Source organism: Corticium candelabrum, chromosome 12, assembly GCF_963422355.1.
Source record: "Corticium candelabrum chromosome 12, ooCorCand1.1, whole genome shotgun sequence".
In the NCBI taxonomy this organism is placed as follows: Eukaryota; Metazoa; Porifera; class Homoscleromorpha; order Homosclerophorida; family Plakinidae; genus Corticium; species Corticium candelabrum.
In genome coordinates, this window is record NC_085096.1 from 2,464,743 (window position 1) to 2,484,457 (window position 19,715).

At 42.0% G+C, this 19,715-nt stretch overlaps 2 protein-coding genes and 1 long non-coding RNA gene across 4 annotated transcripts; 2 read left to right on the forward strand and 1 right to left on the reverse strand.

The window, feature by feature from the left end:
* Positions 1-3,461: 3,461 nt before the first annotated feature.
* LOC134188058 (uncharacterized) lies at positions 3,462-5,764 on the forward strand. Its single transcript, XM_062656240.1, has 2 exons — positions 3,462-3,609; positions 4,460-5,764. Exons 1-2 carry the CDS (start codon positions 3,549-3,551, stop codon positions 5,551-5,553), a joined length of 1,155 nt encoding a protein of 384 aa, XP_062512224.1. The 5' UTR covers positions 3,462-3,548; the 3' UTR covers positions 5,554-5,764.
* Positions 5,765-13,429: 7,665 nt separating this feature from the next.
* Positions 13,430-16,996, forward strand: LOC134188039 (uncharacterized). Its single transcript, XM_062656223.1, has 4 exons — positions 13,430-13,487; positions 13,543-13,989; positions 15,557-16,027; positions 16,701-16,996. The coding sequence occupies exons 1-4, from the start codon at positions 13,439-13,441 to the stop codon at positions 16,889-16,891; spliced, it is 1,158 nt and encodes a 385-aa protein (XP_062512207.1). The 5' UTR covers positions 13,430-13,438; the 3' UTR covers positions 16,892-16,996.
* On the reverse strand, positions 16,533-19,707 carry LOC134188040 (uncharacterized). 2 transcript variants are annotated; one of them, XR_009971241.1, is made up of 6 exons: positions 19,567-19,707; positions 19,360-19,510; positions 17,279-17,601; positions 17,151-17,210; positions 17,022-17,090; positions 16,533-16,964 (listed from the first exon to the last, which is right to left on the reverse strand). It is a non-coding gene; the product is annotated as an uncharacterized LOC134188040 (long non-coding RNA). The 2 variants fall into 2 exon arrangements; XR_009971240.1 differs by having other exon boundaries at positions 19,406-19,510; positions 19,567-19,705.
* Between the last annotated feature and the right edge of the window lie 8 nt (positions 19,708-19,715).

A 19,715-nucleotide genomic window follows, 5' to 3' on the forward strand; every position in this document is an offset into this window, starting at 1 on the left:
GCAGGGTTTACAGCACTGTGCCACATACTGCCCAAGTGTGCATTTCTTGAAGAGGCCCAAATCTCGGACCACTAGCATTATTGACAGATGACTGTGCAAGCAAACGGATTGCTCTAAAGAGTACATGGCCTCAAGCAGAATTTACACCTATGTATCTTTCATTTTTTACAAAGTATATGGAGATGGCTTTGGAGCTCAAATTCTGGTATCTGTGGTACAGACAGAATTACCTGTATGGCACTAACAAAACAACTTGTTTATGCCCCAAGTGAGCAAGCATTGACTAAAATCAAACGTGAAGTAGACAAGAGCCCTTTTCAGACATTCAAAAAGAGACTAGGTGATTACAGGCAACAGATGAAAGAATGGACTGTGTGTTTCGAAAGAACTTTCCCACACGAGGCAACTATACCAACCATTATTCAGAGGCTAGCATACGCATCATAAAAGACATCCTTTTCCAAAGGAATAAAGCTTGGAATGTGGTACAAATGTTCAATCTTCTCACACAGACTCGCGAACTGTATTACCAGCAACGTTTAATATCTGTTGCCACAAACAGATTAGATCATTTTGTCTCTACAAGATTTACTGTGACAGGAGTAAAAGCGCACACCATTCCATCTGACGACATTGTCGCAACAGATGACCCAGACATTTACACTGTTGTGAGTCAGTCAGATAAGAATACAATGTGGTAGTAGACTTACAACTGGGTGAGTGCACCTGTCCCATCGGAATGCAAAGTCAACCTTGCAAACACCAATTTGCAGCAGTGGCATTAGGACAACACTGCTAACCCATTTCCTTTGACAGTAGTGTCCACCAATAAGCAGAAGAAGAATTAACATCTAAAGTTTCTTTCCATCGGTATGAATGGGTCTGACGAAGATATCAAACGTTTCTTTGAACAAATTGCTCCTTGTTCCTGTGAAACAACTGAAGTGGCAACTGCAGCTGACGACAACATTGATTTTAGTAATACATTTCAAAGAGATCAAGCACAACCAATTAACAGAGGAAGCTATGAAAAGTCAAGGGACGTCATTGAAAGAGTACTACAGGTCACTAAAGATATCAAGGACGGACTGCATGAAAGTCATGTCACAGACAGCTTCATAGCTGCAGTAGAAAGGTTTTGTTACAATTATTGAAAACTACAAGGCAAAGGAATCCACTCACCTGGTACACACAGCGACTGCTTTCTGCTCTACACATGTTTGGTAAAGAGGTGCATGGGAGTCAGAAAACAAAAGAAAAAGATTCGAGTGCAACCTATTGCTGTAGCTAGACGACACTTCAAGTCCTTTTCTACCCGTCCAGCATCAGCAGGACGTCCAAGTTTGCTCATGAAAGCCAAAACTACAACCAACATATTCAACAGAAACATTATCCCCAAACGAATCCACCAGAGAGCAAGAAGAAACCACAATCTGACAATAAGTTTGAAAACAAATACCCCTAATGCCGTCTAAACTGTACAAGGATACAAGATTCTTTGAGTTGAGGAAAATGTTTATGTTAATATTCCTTGATATAAAGAGAGAAACAGATTGTAATTACAGTGTTCAGAATGAGTGTTCAGAACAAGTCATTCCAGTTTTATGTCCAGCAAACTGTGCACCCACTAGAGAAATAGGCATCGTCATTGTGTGTGTTTTAATTTTATTGTTAAAATGGATCATGGATTAATTCTATGTATTTTAGGGTAATGAAAAACTGTGTTCTGTGCCAACAGACTGTCCGGATCAACAACTTCCTGTAATCCTACCTGTTTGCCATACATTTCTTATACAAACAAAGTAATTGCAGTAACAGCAGAGTACATGATTAATAAACAGGTTCTTCTGCAATAGTTACTAGTATATACAGTAGTGGACAAAAGTATTTGCCGGGTAGTTTTTGTTGTTGATTTTTTATCATATTCTGGACTACAGAATGAAAATAAGTGCTGATATGAGCATAAACTGATAAGTTAGTTTGTTTTCAAAGGTTGTAATATTGTTTGCATTGAATATGCTTTGATAAGCTGTAATGTAAGCTTAATTAATCTGTTCTAACTAGGTTGTCACAATAATCTTAATTAAATTGCAACAACCAACTGATTTAGACTCAATTCTGTACCAATTATCTTGATTTTCCCATTGCATGACAAACATTGACCAAGCAGTCGCTTTATTAATATTTTGTACTTCCACCCAAACACAAACATCCTAAACACCCTTGAAATTTCTTGCCTGGCAAATACCTTGTCCACTACTGTATATACACACATATAAATTATAAATTACTATTTATTAAATCACATTTAGGGTTCAAAAATACTACCATAAATACATAAATTGTGCTTTAATGTTACTAAATACTGTATTCTAACAAATTAATAATTACTTAATTAACTAATATCAATTAACTAGCAAAATGTACAAACCTCTGCCGTCTTGTATGATAGTTGCATCACGAAAAGCTTTTCTGGAGTCAACTGTTTCTCGAGAAAGTCGATTTCTGCAAAGAAAACGGTTTGTAGCAACCAACCTTCCCCGTATTGGGATCTCCTTTCACTAGCCACTGCAGTTTAATGAGTGTGGTAACTGCTCGCAGAGAAAGCGCAATTCCCACGATCTGTCAGCATAACAACACATTTCGAATTACTAAATCATGCATGATCCAGCATGCGTGCACGTGAGAATAGTCTATCGTGCACGTGCAAGTTAAACGTATCCAGGCTATATATCCGGGATGTGTGTGTGAAGTGGACCCAAAAAATTTACTAAGGCCGATTTTAATTGGCTGTACACGGGTTTGGGAGTCCGAGGCTATTTTCAATGCCTTTTTTATTTTTGTCGTGGCACTACTGAAAGTAACAAAATCACGTTTACACCACGAACGGAGCGTCACCTCTAAAAATGAGGGGCTAGACTTTAAAACGCTACAAGACACGCCTACTTTATTTAATTAATTAACGGATACGTTTCGTAGCTAGTACACATCAATTAAGGCACTTCTGAGGGGAGAGTTTGATCGGCAAAACTTACATGCGACCCTGACTCGACCCTGACTCGTGTGACCTCTTTGAACTCATGCATATTTAGTATGTGTACATGTATAGTGTTGCACATGAGTGTACTGTACTATGCATGCAGCTAGACACTGTCAAAGTATAATGTATTACGGGATTGAGTGACAAGTGACGCCCTCCGAGATCCGATCTATATCTATAGTTGTCTGTCACAAATTAGGTCGATGACTGGTAACGGGATGCTAGAACACTAAGGGTAACATGTACACTTGCTGGCCACAAACAATTCGTTATAACTTTCTATAACAGAAAACCAGTTCTTTGCGAATCCTGTTCCTTCTTCCTGATCAATCAAAGAAAACTCGAAAAAATTAGTTCAATAGTTTGTATGTGCATGTACTTACGCATGCGCTTACGCCGTGGGCGTTTGTCTAACACATATATACTTGACAAAACGAGATCTTTTGAAATCTAAGTCATTCGGTCAGCACTGCAGACCGCGTCGTGAGTAAGTCTCTTGCGCGAAACAATGACGTCTCGAGTTCTTCTGTTTCTGATGATCATTTGTGTCTGGAACGACATCAAGGAAGGTGAGCTGCTTGCTAGCGCTGTCGATATACATGGGCGTGTTACGCATCACATCCCATCGCAGAGTAACTACGACTAGTGTCTTGACTGTGTTCTATCGAAGAAGTGGTCTGTTCAGAAAAAATATAGTTTGTTTCGAGCAATTAGTTGAAGATTATCTAGTAGGGCGTATTTTTGGTTCCGGAAGTATTTCGCCCATAGCGAGAATCGTTTGGTTCCGAAGACTGGAGCTTTCTAACTGTTTTGGCTATACAGAACGGATATGAAAACATGCCGTTGCATGGCCGTGACAACTTTCTCGCGTTTCTCAGACGTCTGGATGAGCAGAAATCGAGTGTGACCTGCTTCTTCTTCGGTCGTATTTGGGTGCCTAGGGAAGCTGTAGCCATTCGACGGCATTTTCGAATGTCAATTTGTGAGTCAGAAGTCGCGCGTTTCTTAGGTAAATCTCAGTTCGTCCGGCGGGCGTGTTGGATGCATGCACATATAGGCGGAGATCGAATTTCGCTAAACAAATTTGATCTCGCTGTTTACCACGAGACACGCACACTATAGAATACATTCGTTGCTTTTATCACCCAGCTGTCACTACAAGTAATCTTTTGGGTCAAGAGGGCATACTGTATAAGCGGTAGCGTTGCGTTGTCTTTGTTGTCATATAACATTATGACAAATCATGCAGACTAAATTGATCTTGTTGTTGTTGATGGATGATAATCATCTGTTCTAAGACATTTAATCAATAATAAAAAACACTATCAAATTTTAATACAATATTTATTGTTGCCATCACTGATTGACTTCTATCTGCTGCTTTAACTGATTGTTATATCTTTCTTTGTAACTCAATAGCGCGTGCGATGGATGATTATGACGTCGATCCCGAATCGATCGTCCGCTCGGTTCACATTGATAGCTCTCACCACGCCCACATTCAACAAGGCGGAGTCAAAATCTGGCGCTTCGACATCGCAGCCGAAGAATGCGAGTCCGCTCGAGTGCATCTCGATGCATTCGTCATGGCGCCGGGAGACTACGTCCTCGTGTACGGCCTCGATGCAAACGGGCGGACTATCGGAATGGAGAGATTCGAGGGTAAAGGATGGCGGGATGCCGGAGACGTAAACAGCCGTCGCGTTTGGGCTAAACATATCGTGCTCGAGCTGCACGCTACAAATGGCCAATCTCACTTTCATCTCACTTACGTTCACTACTCCGACTGCTACTATGAACGACTGGGCAAGCCCAACAAGCTATGCTCGGGGGGAGCCGGATGGAAAAACTTAGTCTGCTTTAAGAACGACGTACCACAACTTTACCAACTCGGGGATGCCGTCTTTAAACTGCGTTATGTCAGGAACGGGACTGGAAGAGTAGCGACAGGATGGAAAGCGACCGACGACGGACACTGCATGACTAACAATCACGCCGTCAATACCGACCAGGTGGTCCGTACTCTCGAACTCCTCTATAAATACGACGCCACGACTTGCAATGGTAGCACCGGAAGGGTCAACGCCACGTACCACGGAGACCGCATGATTCAGACAAACGGTCCACTCGACTTCACTATCTTTACAGTGAGAGAGAACATAACGCGCGTTAGATGTCTACCCCGCACAACCTCGATTCCGCCGACGACCAGCATGCTACTCATCGTTCACCATCCAAACGGAAAAGTCAAGAAATTGTCCTACAAGTCAAACGTCGACGCCGGAAGAGTGTGCAAACGTAATGCGTCCTGTGCTACGAATAAGGTCTGCTACAACTGTGATACGGTCAATGGATCATCCGGGGCTCCTGTCATCTACAGACCTAACTCGACTTCTTCATTCTACGTATTTGCGTTGCACAAAGGTGCTCCAGCATCGGGATGTCCCAACAGAGGAATAAAAATGTCCAAAATTATACCCGCTGCTGGCAATAACCTTGGACCTTGTACTTGAATCATCGACGAGAACTCGTGAGGACGCTAACCGTGAGTAGCAGAGAGACAAAGTCCCGGATAGATAAAAGCGCAGCTGCTCGAACGGCTTCTTTGCTGTAGTAAACGTGTCTGGTATAGCTTATTGACACTGTTAGCATATACGCATTCGTTCTCTAGTCGGTGTTGAGAAAACTATAACATTAGTCAATTAATAAAAACCGGGCTGCATTGAAAACGTTCCTTGTCTCTTGGATTTGCGCTCTGAATGCGTCCAGAAAGGAATAACAACACTCACACGATGCCATCTAGAGATTTGAGGGACTAAACAAGTATTCCTAGAATGACGCAAGAAAATTATTGGAAAGTCTGAGCTCCTTTGGTCCAGACGTGGTTCCCACATTTTGATAGCATGCAGTAGCGACGGAGGGCCTGGATAAACTTAGCCTTCAAATTTATTAATTGATTTTCGGATTAAAATCCTCAAGTTCGTCATCTGTCTCTTCCTTCTTGGTCTTCAGTTAGCAGTGTCTAGACTCACGTAGTGGCGGATTTAGACCATCCTGTTGCGCGTCCTCAATTTCGGCCCGGAAGTATAGTCAATGTAGAAAGCTAATCTTGCTAGCCACGCTCCTTTTGCGTGTATGATTGCTATAGTCTCGCGTAGCCAGACCCCTGCCGCGTCATACTTCCGGGCGAAATGGGATCTGATGAACAGCCTTTGATGTCTCTGTGTGCCGAGAGCCAGAAATCGGCTATCTAAAGACCGGACTGGTATCCAAGCAGTGCAATCCTATCTCATTAGCTTCTCTTATTTCGTAGAGAACAGCTCTGTCGCTAAGTATTATAGATGATCACAAGACCCTTTCTTCTCGCAATAGGGGCGTGGCAAGCAAAAGAGGCATGTGAGCATGCGCCGACTGTGTACAGTACGACATGAGGCGTAGCTGCTAATGCAATCATGTTTTCTTGACTCTGCTATGGGTAATAGATTATTAATATTAATTATGCGTTTTGTCGTTTCGTGACGTCACAGTGTGAAAAGCTTAAGCAGTCTGCAACCCAAGTCTATCTCCGCCATCACCTCTCACTGTCGCCCTAGTTGCCGCCAATTTAGAGGGTAAGCTTGCGTTAGCCTTGGTTCACACTATACAAAAGACCACACGTCGCCGTCTCGCGTCGACCGGTTCTGGAATAGGAACAAGTCTTATCCAACCCGTCGCGTCGGAAACGGCCTCCTTCTAAGCCTAGTTCACAGTATTGACGCTGACGCGCAGCTAAGCGTCAACATCAAAGACACCGCCTTGACGCATGCGGCATTCTTTGATGTTGACGCTGCATGACGCTGACGCTGGAACGTGACGTGAGGTATATTGTGAAGGAGGCTTAACTCGGCAAGTATTTCTCTTGGCGAAAAGATTCTAAAGCAAGTTTGATCAGTAAATTCGCAAGTTTGACGTGCTTTCCTAGACCGATGGACGGGTGCGTTAAGCTGGATTTACAATATGCAAACGCTTGAGCGTCGCGTCGCGTGCGTCACGTCGCGTCACGTCGCGTAGTACGAATTCAAATTGTAAATGGTCGACGCGACGCGACGTTGGACGGACGCGACGCGTCGAAATAGAACCAAGTTCTATTTGAGCGTCGAACCGGAAGCTGTTCACGTCGCGTCGGAAGTAGCACCTTGATCTCGACCAATCACAGCCAACTATAAATGCACGTGTGGCTTCCGTGAGCAATGATTATTGATTTCGGCGCTGTACTCGACGTTGAGCGGTCTATAGATTGTGTATGGAGCTGTCCTTGCTTGTGCATGATCAATTGAAAGATGTACAAAGACCTGCATGCCAGGGAGAACGCGTAGAAATTGAGTTTGAGCAAGTTGGGGGTTCCGGCAGAGTTGTGCTAGTAGAAAATCGAAGCGCGAGTGGTCAGTTCAATAATTCAGGCAGCGACGTCTACCGCTCGCTGAAATCGTATTGTAAATGGTACGACGCGTGTGACGCGATACGTGCCACTCCCACGCAAGAAAACGTGACACGACGCACGCGACGCGACGCTCAAGCGTTCCCATATTGTAAATCCAGCTTTAGAGATAACTTCGTCTTGAATTCTTAGAAAGTAGTGCATGTGTGTGTGTGTGTGTGTGTGTGTGTGTGTGTGTGTGTGTGTGTGTGTGTGTGTGTGTGTGTGTGTGTGTGTGTGTGTGTGTGTGTGTGTGTGTGTGTGTGTGTGTGTGTGTGTGTGTGTGTAACTGCAGGTCTAAAAACAGATCCATACTATACGTCCTCATCATCATCATCAATGGATGCATCTACTACCCTATACGCTTGTTTACTCGGATGCTGTTAGATGTACAAGACCTTTCGAGACGAACGAATCTCTCTCTACTGCATGGGATTGCTCAACCTCTACATAACCCATGCATCCTTGCAGATGGTACCCATGCAGTCAGGGTTAGTCGAGTCATACAAAGAGGATGGCTTTCGTATAATCGTTTCAGAGTGGTATGGATTACTCTTTCCTTACAGAACATACTAGAAATGACAGATCTACTGTACCAGACAGAAAAAGTGCTCAGAGCAAACACGCGAATGTTGCGATGATTTCTGTTTAGGCTGGAGATCCACGCTGCCCGTCGTCTGCTACTCAATGACTCGTTTTAGGTCCTTGACTGGTTTTTTTTTAGTATAGCCAGTATAAAATAGAAACGATGTTGCTGACGTCGCTTCTATACGATTGTGGCAGCCAAAGGCACTGCAACTATAATTAGACCATGCTAGTACAGTGCCGTTTAAGATTTATAAAGTGGTTGTAAATGGTTGAGATCAGCGTAGACTCACACCACATCCAGCCTACGTCATGTCTGTTGCTAGATATGGACGCAGAAGGACACTTGGCGACGTAGTTTATCCCGGATGTGGTCAACACACCCACGCAGAATATCGAAACAGTACAATGGTCTTCTCAACAGATATGAAAGCGCAAGAAGCTATATGATCAGATTTCTACTGTCAAAAACATAGTTCGCGGCAGTCTCCTTGTTACTCTTGAGGAGCCGTCGCTTTAGAATCTGCAGGTCGGAGTTGCTCTAATGCATATTTGAACATTAGGCTGTTTATACGCGTTTACGTGTTCCAATGCGCTACTGCGTTTGTAGCTCTTGGAAACAAGTGTGTAAGACATGCCACTAGTTGTGTTATTTCTCCCTTCATTTGAATAAGCAAACAAGTGGTATTCAAGCTTTGCTGTGAAGTACTTTAAGGTGCATGGTACAGTTAGAAATTTGCTGAGTGAGGGGTGCAACGTGACTTCAAAAAGAAGCGTTTTTGCCTGGGCCCACGCATACTAGAAGCTTCCTGCGCCGCTGGTTCAAGGTGTGTTACAGTCAACGCTAATAAATAAATATTAAGAGTTTGAGTGACAAGTAACGCCTCAGAGATGAGGTTATCTCGGATTCTGTACCGCAGACCGATAGCTGATAACTAAACGTGGTGCTGAAGACGCCAAGAAGAAACATGCATGCAAGACAACGATATGGCAAAGGGCAGGCAGGCAACGCTTGGCAAGTTGCCGGCCGCACATAAAAACCTTACTCATTTCTGTAACAGAAAACCTGAACTTCGCGTATCTTGTTGGGTCAGTGCACTTTCCGGCAATTCAATTTCTCAATTTTTCAGTTTGGTTAAAATTTTGGAACCGATTTTTAACTAAAAATTAAAAATTTACAAAATTGAAAATTGAGTTACTACATATACCAAAATCGAAAATGCAAAACTGAAATGACAGCTGCACTTTCCGGCCAAGTATATTCTATTAGTCTTCAGCAACAGCAGCTAGACGTGATAAAGCTATTTGATTGTTGACACTGTTTCCTCCAAGTGCACTCTCGAGGTGACGATTGACAGACAGACCGCTCAAATAACACACGATGAAATAGCGGTTAACAACTATGCAGGAACGAGCTAAGATTCTCTAGGAAGCGAATTCTTGTTCAGTTAATGTGGCGTCTTTAATTCGTCGATTGTACTCTTGCGTTGTAACACTTTTGCAGGTGCAGTACAGCTGCATTTGTAGTGGCACAGGTGTGGCACAAGTGTACGCCTAGCACAGTGCATCTGAGTTTGTGCTAAGAGCAAAGCCATTAGCTTGTTCTAGCACAAACTACTCAACACAAAGAGTACACAGAAGTGGTAATTACACAGACCGCTCAGATATTATATCTAACACGCCATGATGCATTAATTAGTATATCTACCCGACAGAAAGAGCATGGAAAAGTTCTGTTCAATCGATCCATTGTCTTGCAATTGTCTTCGTGATCGCGCACATTTCCTATAGCAATTCTGCTCTTTCTAACACTGTTTAGGTGTGAAACAGGTGCACGTGCACAGTACTTGCGCCAAGAGCGATTAGGGTTGGCACAGGTTTAATCTTACATGTTTATCACTAGACCACCTGCATTAGGCGCTAAGCCAATTAGTTTGTGGTTTTGTAGTACAGGTTACTTATTCAACCACTGTCATTACAACGGAACCGAGTGCATACCTAGACTGTACATTTCAATTGTCTTGATCACGATCGCAAAACGACGACTACCTATACCGGGCCTCTATACGTAATCTAAACTACTAGGAAGTTTGCATGTTTACTTCCATGACAGCTAGGGTTTCAACGAATACGTATTGTCTAGCTAAGACTCGGCGTTTCAGTAGACGGTCTGAAAACTTCGTTGAACGTGTTACTCACGAATGCGAGGCGCGTACGGATACCGTACAACTAGTTACATGCTAATTATCATTAGTAAAATGAATAATAACCAACGCTTAGCTACCTTGCTATGCGTAGCCTAGTCCCTTTGGCGCAAGTACAGGTGCACCTGTACTGCATCTGCAAATGTGTTACAAAGCGAATCGATCTAGCGCAAGAGTACAATCGACGAATTAAAGACGCCACATTAACTGAACGAGAATTCGCTTCCTAGAGCATCTTAGCTCGTTCCTGCATGGTTATTAACCGCTATTTCATCGTGTGTTATTTGAGCTGTCTGTCTGTCAATTGTCACCTCGAGAGTACACCTTGGAGGAAACAGTGTCAACAATCAAATTGCTTTATCACGTCTAGGTGCTGCTGCTGAAGACTAATAGAATATACTGGCCGAAAGTGCAGCTGTCATTTCAATTTCGCATTTTCGATTTTGGTATATGTAGTAATTCAATTTTCAATTTTTTAATTTTTAGTTTTTAGTTAAAAATTGGTCCCAAAATTGAAATCGATGTACTTTCAATTTTAAACCAAACTAAAAAATTGAAAAATTGAATGGCCGGAAAGTGCACTGACCTTGTTGCCTCTTCCTTCCCATTTAAAAAATCAAAGCAAATTCAATATGTCGTCTGTCTAGCTATACGCATTCACTTACGCCGTGGGTGTTTCTAACTAGACAAAAAGAGGTGCTTTAGATACCTAAAGGCATGCGTAGCAGTCAGCAGACAGTGTCGTGAGTGTTGAGTCTCTTGCACGAAACAATGACGGCGGCACGATCACTTCTGTTACTCATGATCACGTGTCTCGGGAACGACATCGAGAAAGGTCAATCGCTTGCTAGCTGTCGATGTACAATGCAGTCAATAGCTTCAACCAGTAGTCGTAGTTATATATATATATATATATATTTGAATCTTTTGTTATGAAATGCCAATTTCGCTGGGCTGGTCACATGTCTCAAATGCCTAATGATAGAATTCCCAAACAACTCCTTTTTGGTCAACTGGAACAGGGCCATAGTCATCAAGGTGGTCCTAAATTACGTTATAAAGATTCTATCAAGGCTAATATGAAATCTTGTGGGATTGACTTCCTGCATTTTGAGAAACTATCCAGTGATAGAACAAACTGGAGATCTCTCTGCCATTCATCACTCCAACAGTTTGAAGAAAATCGTATTAGACATCTTCAAGCTCAACGTCAGAAACGGAAAGAACAAATTGTTCCTACCAACAAGTCATTTGTTTGTCAATCTTGTGGAAAGGAATGCCGTTCAAAAGCAGGTGTTAAATCCCACCAGAGACACAGAGGACACTAAAGAGAGTCATCACTGTTATCAGTGGACATGCCATCATATATATATATATATATATATATATATATATATATATATATATATATATATATATATATGTATGTATGTATGTATGTATGTATGTAATGAGTTCCACGACCCCGTATACAAAAACTGTGTGGTTCTGGAAAGCTACTTTGTTTCGGACAATTATTTGCATTGAGACTATTTAGTTGCCATGCCAGACCGTCTACAACTCTAGCGGCTTACTACCCGAGGCCGGATATCCGGGCTAAGGGTGTAGTAGTCGTCCGACGTGCGACAGGTATTTCTACTCGACTAGCGCAGATGCAAATGAAGCTATAATAGAAGTGGTGTCATTACCGACCAATAGACGAACGTGATGTCATCATAAGGCTCCACCTCTCTTAGTTTGGCAGCTGTGCTACGAGAATTCAGCCATCGGGCGTCCGTCCTGTACATGGTCTTTATTCCTTTGCTTTACATAAGGGTTTAGCAGATAGAAACAACGCCTAGAGTCTACATTTCCACCTGCATGTTTCCCACCAACAAACAGGCGTCTAGAGAGCGAAGGTGTTGGATTCAGGCGCCATGCGGTACATGTACCTGTACCTGACTTGTAACATTTCGCTTGTTCTATAGTGATTCTGCAGTCTGACAGCTTGCATTTTCGGTGTGCGTGGCTAAGCGGCCGCGGTGTCGTTGCAAAAATCACTAAATTTAGCTAATGTCGTCTTCAACAGAAATTTGGTGCTCCACGGGAATTCGCGAAGGGGAACGTGCGTTGTCCATGACAGCGCGTCTGTTTGTCGGACGAAGCGACTGACATGTAAGTACGCTAGTGCGTCTCTATTCGTTTTTGTTACGGTATACAAAGTCAGAGACGCCTAATCTACATTTGTACGTGCATGTTTTCCCACATTACGACAACCCTGTGCCTATTAAACGTGTCTAGTATAGCTTGTTGACGCTGTTAGGGTATATACGCATTCTTTCTACAGTTGGTGTTGAGCAAACTCTAGAGATTAGATAATAAAACCGGGCTGCATTGAAGTGTCTCTTTGATTTGCGCTCTGAATGCGTCCAGAAAGCAGTAAAATCACTTACACAATGCCATTTAATAAAAAGACGTAGGAAGACTTCAAGTACCAGTCGTCTGTTGATTTTTGGATTAGAATCCCTCAAGTTCGTCCTCTGCTTCTCGGTCTTCAGCTTGCAGTGTTTATACTACTGCGTTTGTGGTTTCGTCACGTCGCGTTGTCGAGAGCCTAAAGCGCGGGCCTCTGTTTACAGTCGCAGTCTGCCGCATCTCCTGCTGCCTAGCCTCTTTCACAGATCCTCCTAACGCGCGCAGGCTAGAGGCTAAAGTGGTTCTGCGCTGCCTTGAGTTGCTGCTACTTTCAGCAGAGCCATCTCTAGATAGTCTCTGCCACCGTCATATCTCTGCACTTAGTTAAAAAAGCACACAACACGACAAGCCCATGAAATTGGGGTTGTGACTGGATGCTTCACATACATATCAACAGAACTGTGCATACAGTAGTGACTGTACACCACTGGCTTCAAACACAATCATATGCAAACCAGATGCATCCCACCATGCACATGCCTGCATAGTACAGTACAGCCACCATTCCGCAATCTATACACAATCGACCAACCAGATCAAATTTTTAACAAAAACTAAAAACACCCATTTTTCAATCAGTGCCGTTAATGTTGTGTTAGTTAATTAATTAAAGTAAATATGCCGCAGGAAGTATCCAACACCTTAAGTTTGCGTATCCATCCCACACGCATCTATTTGGGATCCAATCGTTCAGCAAACATGTCGACTGTTGGCATGGCCGTGCTTCTCGGCCTTCTCTCGTCCAGCGGTAAGTAGCAAAGATCTCAACACCCTCTCTCTCATCTCATCTCTGCTATCTCTAGTGCGTGTATCCGGACAACTCGACGACATCTGCTCTGGTGTTCGAACAATACTAGAAGACCAAGAGCTCGATCAATGGTGTGCAGTGTCGACCGACTGTCTTCAGATTCGTTGCGTTATGAATTTCGTCGACGATCATCCGTTCACCTTCTACCTTGCTGTACACAAATGTCACAATCCTGTCGCAGTGTCGGTTGGCATGGCAACGTTCGATTTCACATGGAAGCGCCAGTATGTCGGAGATCAAACCGCGACGATTGGTGATATACCGGAGATTATAGGGAAAGTCGTCGGACAGCCCTATCTCCGTCTGCAAGTGGCTAGGACAGTGAGTGGGGTGGTGATGTCTCTCGGCGTGTGGATCAAGAAGAATGGGCAGTGGATTAAGAGAGTACCTCTGGTCACTGGACTCTCCATTCCATTGGATACGGATGATTGCCCAACCGGTGGTAATTGCTATATTGTAATACAATGCTGTGTAAGCAGAGAGCAGGAGAGATTTGTGTTGCAACTGTTTGTACTAGTAGGATACATGTGCATGTTGCCCTCCACGTACACCACGAGTTGGTGACTGCGTTTTTTTTCTTTGGACTGCAGCCGTCCATCTAGCCATGTCTCACTAGTGACTGACTCCTCGATCAGTGAGTGATGTGTGCAACACCACAAATACAGTCGAGAACGGATTGCATTGCATTGCCTTCTTTTCATCAGTAGACTAGGGGGTGGTAATTGGCTAGCAAGTTGCCTAAACAAACCATCAAGAAATACTTCTAAAAATTGAAATCTTCTTGCTTGTTTTCATGAAGGTGACATAACGTCACATGTGGTCACACTATGACTATTGCAATGAAAAATATTGATATTGTGTATGTATATCAGTGGGGGTCTTGTTGCCATGGAAACAAAATCAAATACAGAGTAGAGAAGTGTGTGGCCTGATTGTTGCCCAGATTCTTCCAACTGTCCAGAATCCAGAATCAAACTAAAACGTTGCTAACCTGTTCTGATATATTCACAGTGGGGGTCTTTGTACACTATGGATTCGAATCGATTGCTCTTGCTGCAATCGGTATAGCAACGAGCATGAGCCTACAAGTACGAATATTGCTTCACTAGGTTGACCAGTAAACAGAAACAGGACGCCCTATGATAACACATGGTCGACCTACATCAAGTAGCTCGAGGCAGCTTATCAGACAGCAATATAAATCATAAAAGTTACATTACAAAAAATCATCCCACATAAAATTGTTTAATTTATTAGGGACATGCTCATTAGGGTGAGACACCAAAGCACTCGCTACATTCTAACATTTTTCAATTCCTTTGTAATGTTAGTTCTCCCAACCTTCATACATATTAGACCATTTTTGTCCAGATGCCAAGCATCTGTGGTGAAACCAAGCATTATACCATGGTCACATGACGTGCGACCAGTCACAAGCGCATATTGAAATGGTTATATATATATATATATATATATATATATATATATATATATATATATATATCGTGACCATAGTATAAATAGATTATCATATGACTAGCGTGCTATATGGCGTTTCCTAGAATGAGGGGCAGGGTTATCGCTCAAGGCAAAACCGAGAGCTCCAACCCAGCTCTGATTGCTGGTAAAAGCCATAGCACGCTAATCATATGATAACCTATAAGTACTTGGCAAGTAATTCTGAGAGCTTCATTTGATACTGTCGTGTTTTTATTGTAATCTCAAGTGATCAATCTACAGTCCTAGGGAAAAAAGCGCCACAAAATTAAAACATTGTACTCGCACCTTCGGTGAGATATAAGCTTACAACAAGATTCAAGATGGCCAACCTACTTGTCCCAATAACTAGTTAATAGTTATTAATAAAATCATCAGTAGTACAACTCACAAAGAAACCAAGCAGTAATAGCCAGAGTAGATTTTTAGTTGAGGCAAGTATCTATGTATTAAATTCAAAATGTCATGTTGACTTTGTTGTTGTCATACTAAAATTTGTGTGTCTCTTCCAGCATCCAACTTATCTCCTAATGCCAGTTCTTCTAGTGACATGTTTCGTTTGGAAGACATTACCGACTTACTGCAACAATATGGCAAGCTGATCTTATTCGGCAATAAGACGTCTCCATTGGCTAACTGGGGTAGCGATCACGGCAATTCGCCATCCGAATCAACACAAAAGTTGAACGAAAGTGCTATAGTGGATACGTGTACCAAAGAGATGAAGGAAGATATTGATTATTGGTTTAAAGACGGTTCCACTTTGACTAAAGACCTACAGAGATGCTACTGTCAGCACACAAATAATTCTCTAGCAATTTGTGCTAGTCTCATCAACACCATTACAGTCAGTGATACAAATACACTAACAGGTGACAATGATGAGAACAATGGTGATGGTAAAATGGCTGGTAACATTGGTGAAAGCAAAATGACCGACGGCAGTGACGAAAATAAAGATACAAGTGACAACAGTAGTAAAGGTATAATCTGAACTCATAATTAATGGTACTGCACAATAATATATTGGCAATACTAACAAATCATAAACAGCAATCACACACCCTATTCGTTACATACATGTACAGTCTCTGGGCACAACTGAACAGGAAAAGTATGACAGTCACAGCACTTGTGAAGTTCAAGTCAGGATAGACTACAGCTATCAGCTGTCAGGGGAATAACGCATACCCTGAATAATACCTTGAAGTATCAACTCAATAAAATGCCATCTAAACCAGCTACGCACATATTGTATACAAAGTGCAATTTGAGATACTAAAATTCTACTGCAAGTATGATCAGAGCTGTAACAAAATGACCTGTCATTGCATTAGCCATACATTTGGAGATGCTTGAGAATTCCAAGTGTTATTGCCTAGGTGTGTGTGTGTGTGTGTGTGTGTGTGTGTGTGTGTGTGTGTGTGTGTGTGTGTGTGTGTGTGTGATCACTGCATGATCCATGAACTAATTTCCCATACAACAGCCTTACCTTTCCTTTAATTTTAAACAACAAAATAACATTCTAACATATTACAGACTATTTAAAAATAACAAACCAACATATTCTTATCAATTTATTAATATTAATAAAAAGATATCGCTTAATGCTAGTCTCATCCATTTACACAAATTAAAAGTTGTTTTGTCTGTTAGAATCGGCCATCATTGGTGGTTGTATCGGCGGTGCAATCGTGTTTGCAGTTATCGTTGTGATCATTCTCTTCGCATTCTACATGAAAAGGCATACGCCTTGGGTTGCTGTCACGCCTATGCACAAGTCTCTTGTCCACCACAATTCTGGAAGTGGTGAGGCATTCATCAAAGTAGAAGAGTCAAAGGAGTAACCAATGTTTGGAACAACATCAAGCTACGCTGAGTAACGCTTTAGGTCAATGTGTGTAGGCTGTCTTCGCATTGCTGAAATGTTAAAATAAATATGATTTAACTAACTATGGCTAAATTGGTAAAAACAACCTCTGTTAGCTCATCTCAATTTCACCTAAAAGTTGTCTTCTGAATCCCTTAGCCTTGTACCTGGTCATTCTAAATGTGAAAGCGAGAAACATACATCAAAATGTGAGACAAACTGGACATGGCAATCACCTCAAATTGTTGACATCTGAAGCCCATTACACAGGTGTCTAATAAAGACAGCCATCTTGTCTAAGTAATACGAATGATGTAGATATACAAATCTATCTATTAGTACCTAAATTTGCGACACGTCTAACCTATTGTGTGGAATTCCTGCATGCATTCTGATGTACTTGATACTGCTTGACTCCCCGAGATTGACTAAGGCATGCCTCCTCTACTCTCTGCAACTGACTGTACACAATCCTTGCTTGAGTATTACCCCACTGGCCCAGGGTTCAAGCAAGCCCCACCCCCAACTTTGTCCAAGAATCTAAGATTTTCACACCTCCTAAATTAGTGCAAAATTGGCGCTTTCCACAATGACTGTCTGCAAGACTTGTGCCTGTAGAAATTCTGACATTCTTTAACTTGTGCATGCCTGTCGACCACATGTTGACGGTTTGGATGACTCAGATACCTATAGAAGTCTTCAAGATTAGGTTTCTATGTTTAGGTAGTAGTGGTGGTTTGAAGCTCTACTATAGTGTAGTAGCATGCTGTCTAAGTTAATAAATCAATCACTTAGAAAGACCCCATCCCATACTTGACCTTCAACTCTGGCCAACCATTGGTGTGGGGTAATAACCAAGGAGGTACAATATATTTATCAGCTATGATAAATTAAAATTAGAAAGATTAATTAATACATTACTTAATCAGCAAATTGAAATGCAAACTCAAAAAATTATTATAAGCTTGAAAGAGATAAATATGTATGAAACAAGTGAGAGACAGAAAGAGACGACTATTCAAGCAACATTGAAGAGATAAAACAAGAGTTGATATTTGGTGTACAACACAAAAAGTACATATTTTATACAACAGCAAGCCAATACTGTAGCTAACATTCTTACTAAACAAATTTGCCAATTTATTATTTGTGTTATATAAGAAAATTGAAATAAGGCCGCACCAAAAAACTGTCTGATTGGGGTAACCCACCCGCCCGCCCGCCCATGTTTGGAGCTCGAGGGCCGCTGAGTTGTTTTTTATTTAAATGTTTTCTGTTGGCCTGGGCATACCGTGTTCGAGGGGCACGTGTTTTGAGAGATGGCAAGATTCTTCGTGTGTCTGGCAATTGTAGTCTTGCAGGTAGTTGGATTCGGTAATCGAGTGGACGATACTGTCGGCGCGCCGTGTTTCAAAGGCCGCTGTTTTTGTGTATGCGCATGCTGAGAAATAAGATGTCTACTGTTGCCTTGTGCATATCCGTGTCCGAGGGGCACGCGTTTTGAGAGATGGCAAGATTCTTTGTGTGTCTGGCAACTGTAGTCTTCGTGAGGTGTTGCAGGAAGTTAGATTCGGCGATCGAGTGGACAATGTACTCGTGCAGCGTGCGAACTGCAACGACAGACACTTCCTCCAAAGATGATGATGATGATTGATAATAATTAAAAAAATAAGAAATAAAAACTAGTAATTGAAGCTGTGTTTACACCGTCGCTTCTACAGTTATGAGCCTTCAAAGTCCTGAACACCACGTACAATAGGAGGAGTAATTGTCGCAAAGAATTACAAATATATATGCTATATTCTTTCTAGACGTACTACTTGTAAAATGTGTTTAAAATCGTACATAGCGACTGTCATTTCGCGTGACCGCAAAGTCCGTAAATAGTCTGTAGTCGTAAATAGAGTCATCATATACAGGACATAAAATCTCTCCTGGTTACGTAATGTTAGATTCCCTTATAAATATCGTAAAACCAAGAAATTGATCGATTTTGAGTCAGCAGTTGCAGACAGCTGAGTTCTGTTGTTTATGTCCGACAGGTCCTAGCAATCGCAAACATGAATTACACTGTTCTGGTAATAAAATTCTCTCAAGGAAGTTTCGCGCGTGCGACTGGCTGTTTGTCTATTGTCTCTGGTTGCCACGTACGACATAAAGGAATTAATGCTTCGTGATTGGGCCACACTAAGGAGGCGTGGCACATTCCTGTAGTGTGACAGACATAGCCAGCCAGCCACATAGTCCCCAGACCGGAAGTCGGTTTAGCCCTATACGTTTAGAGTATGCTACTCGCCAAGTCTCGTGACTTTTACAAAGTCCCTTTTCTTATAGACTCATAGCTGAATAAATAACTCCGCCTGCCCACCCATCTTTTTCCGCGGCAAGTTACCCCAATCAGACAATTTTTTCGGTGCAGCCTAATTAAAATATTAAGATTATAACCTTTTTCAAATCATGAAACTCCTGACACTCAAACTTTTGGAAGTACCTTTCAATTTTGGAGTTAACTAAATTTTCAGTTTCCTTAGGAAATTCTCATCAGCTTGCCATAGTTCACCAGAAATCAAGACAATGTCATGGCATCTGCAATGTACTACACACAACAATAATTTACAAAAAAATCAAAAAATAAATCTAAACTGTATTTACATCAAGATAAATAGACTACACACAACTTGCCATCTCAGTCATAAACTAATAGTTCTACACTGAAGCACAGACACTTCAGACAGGGATAACTGATCACTCTCATCATAGACAGCAAACAATGAAACATAACATCAACACACAGAATTACA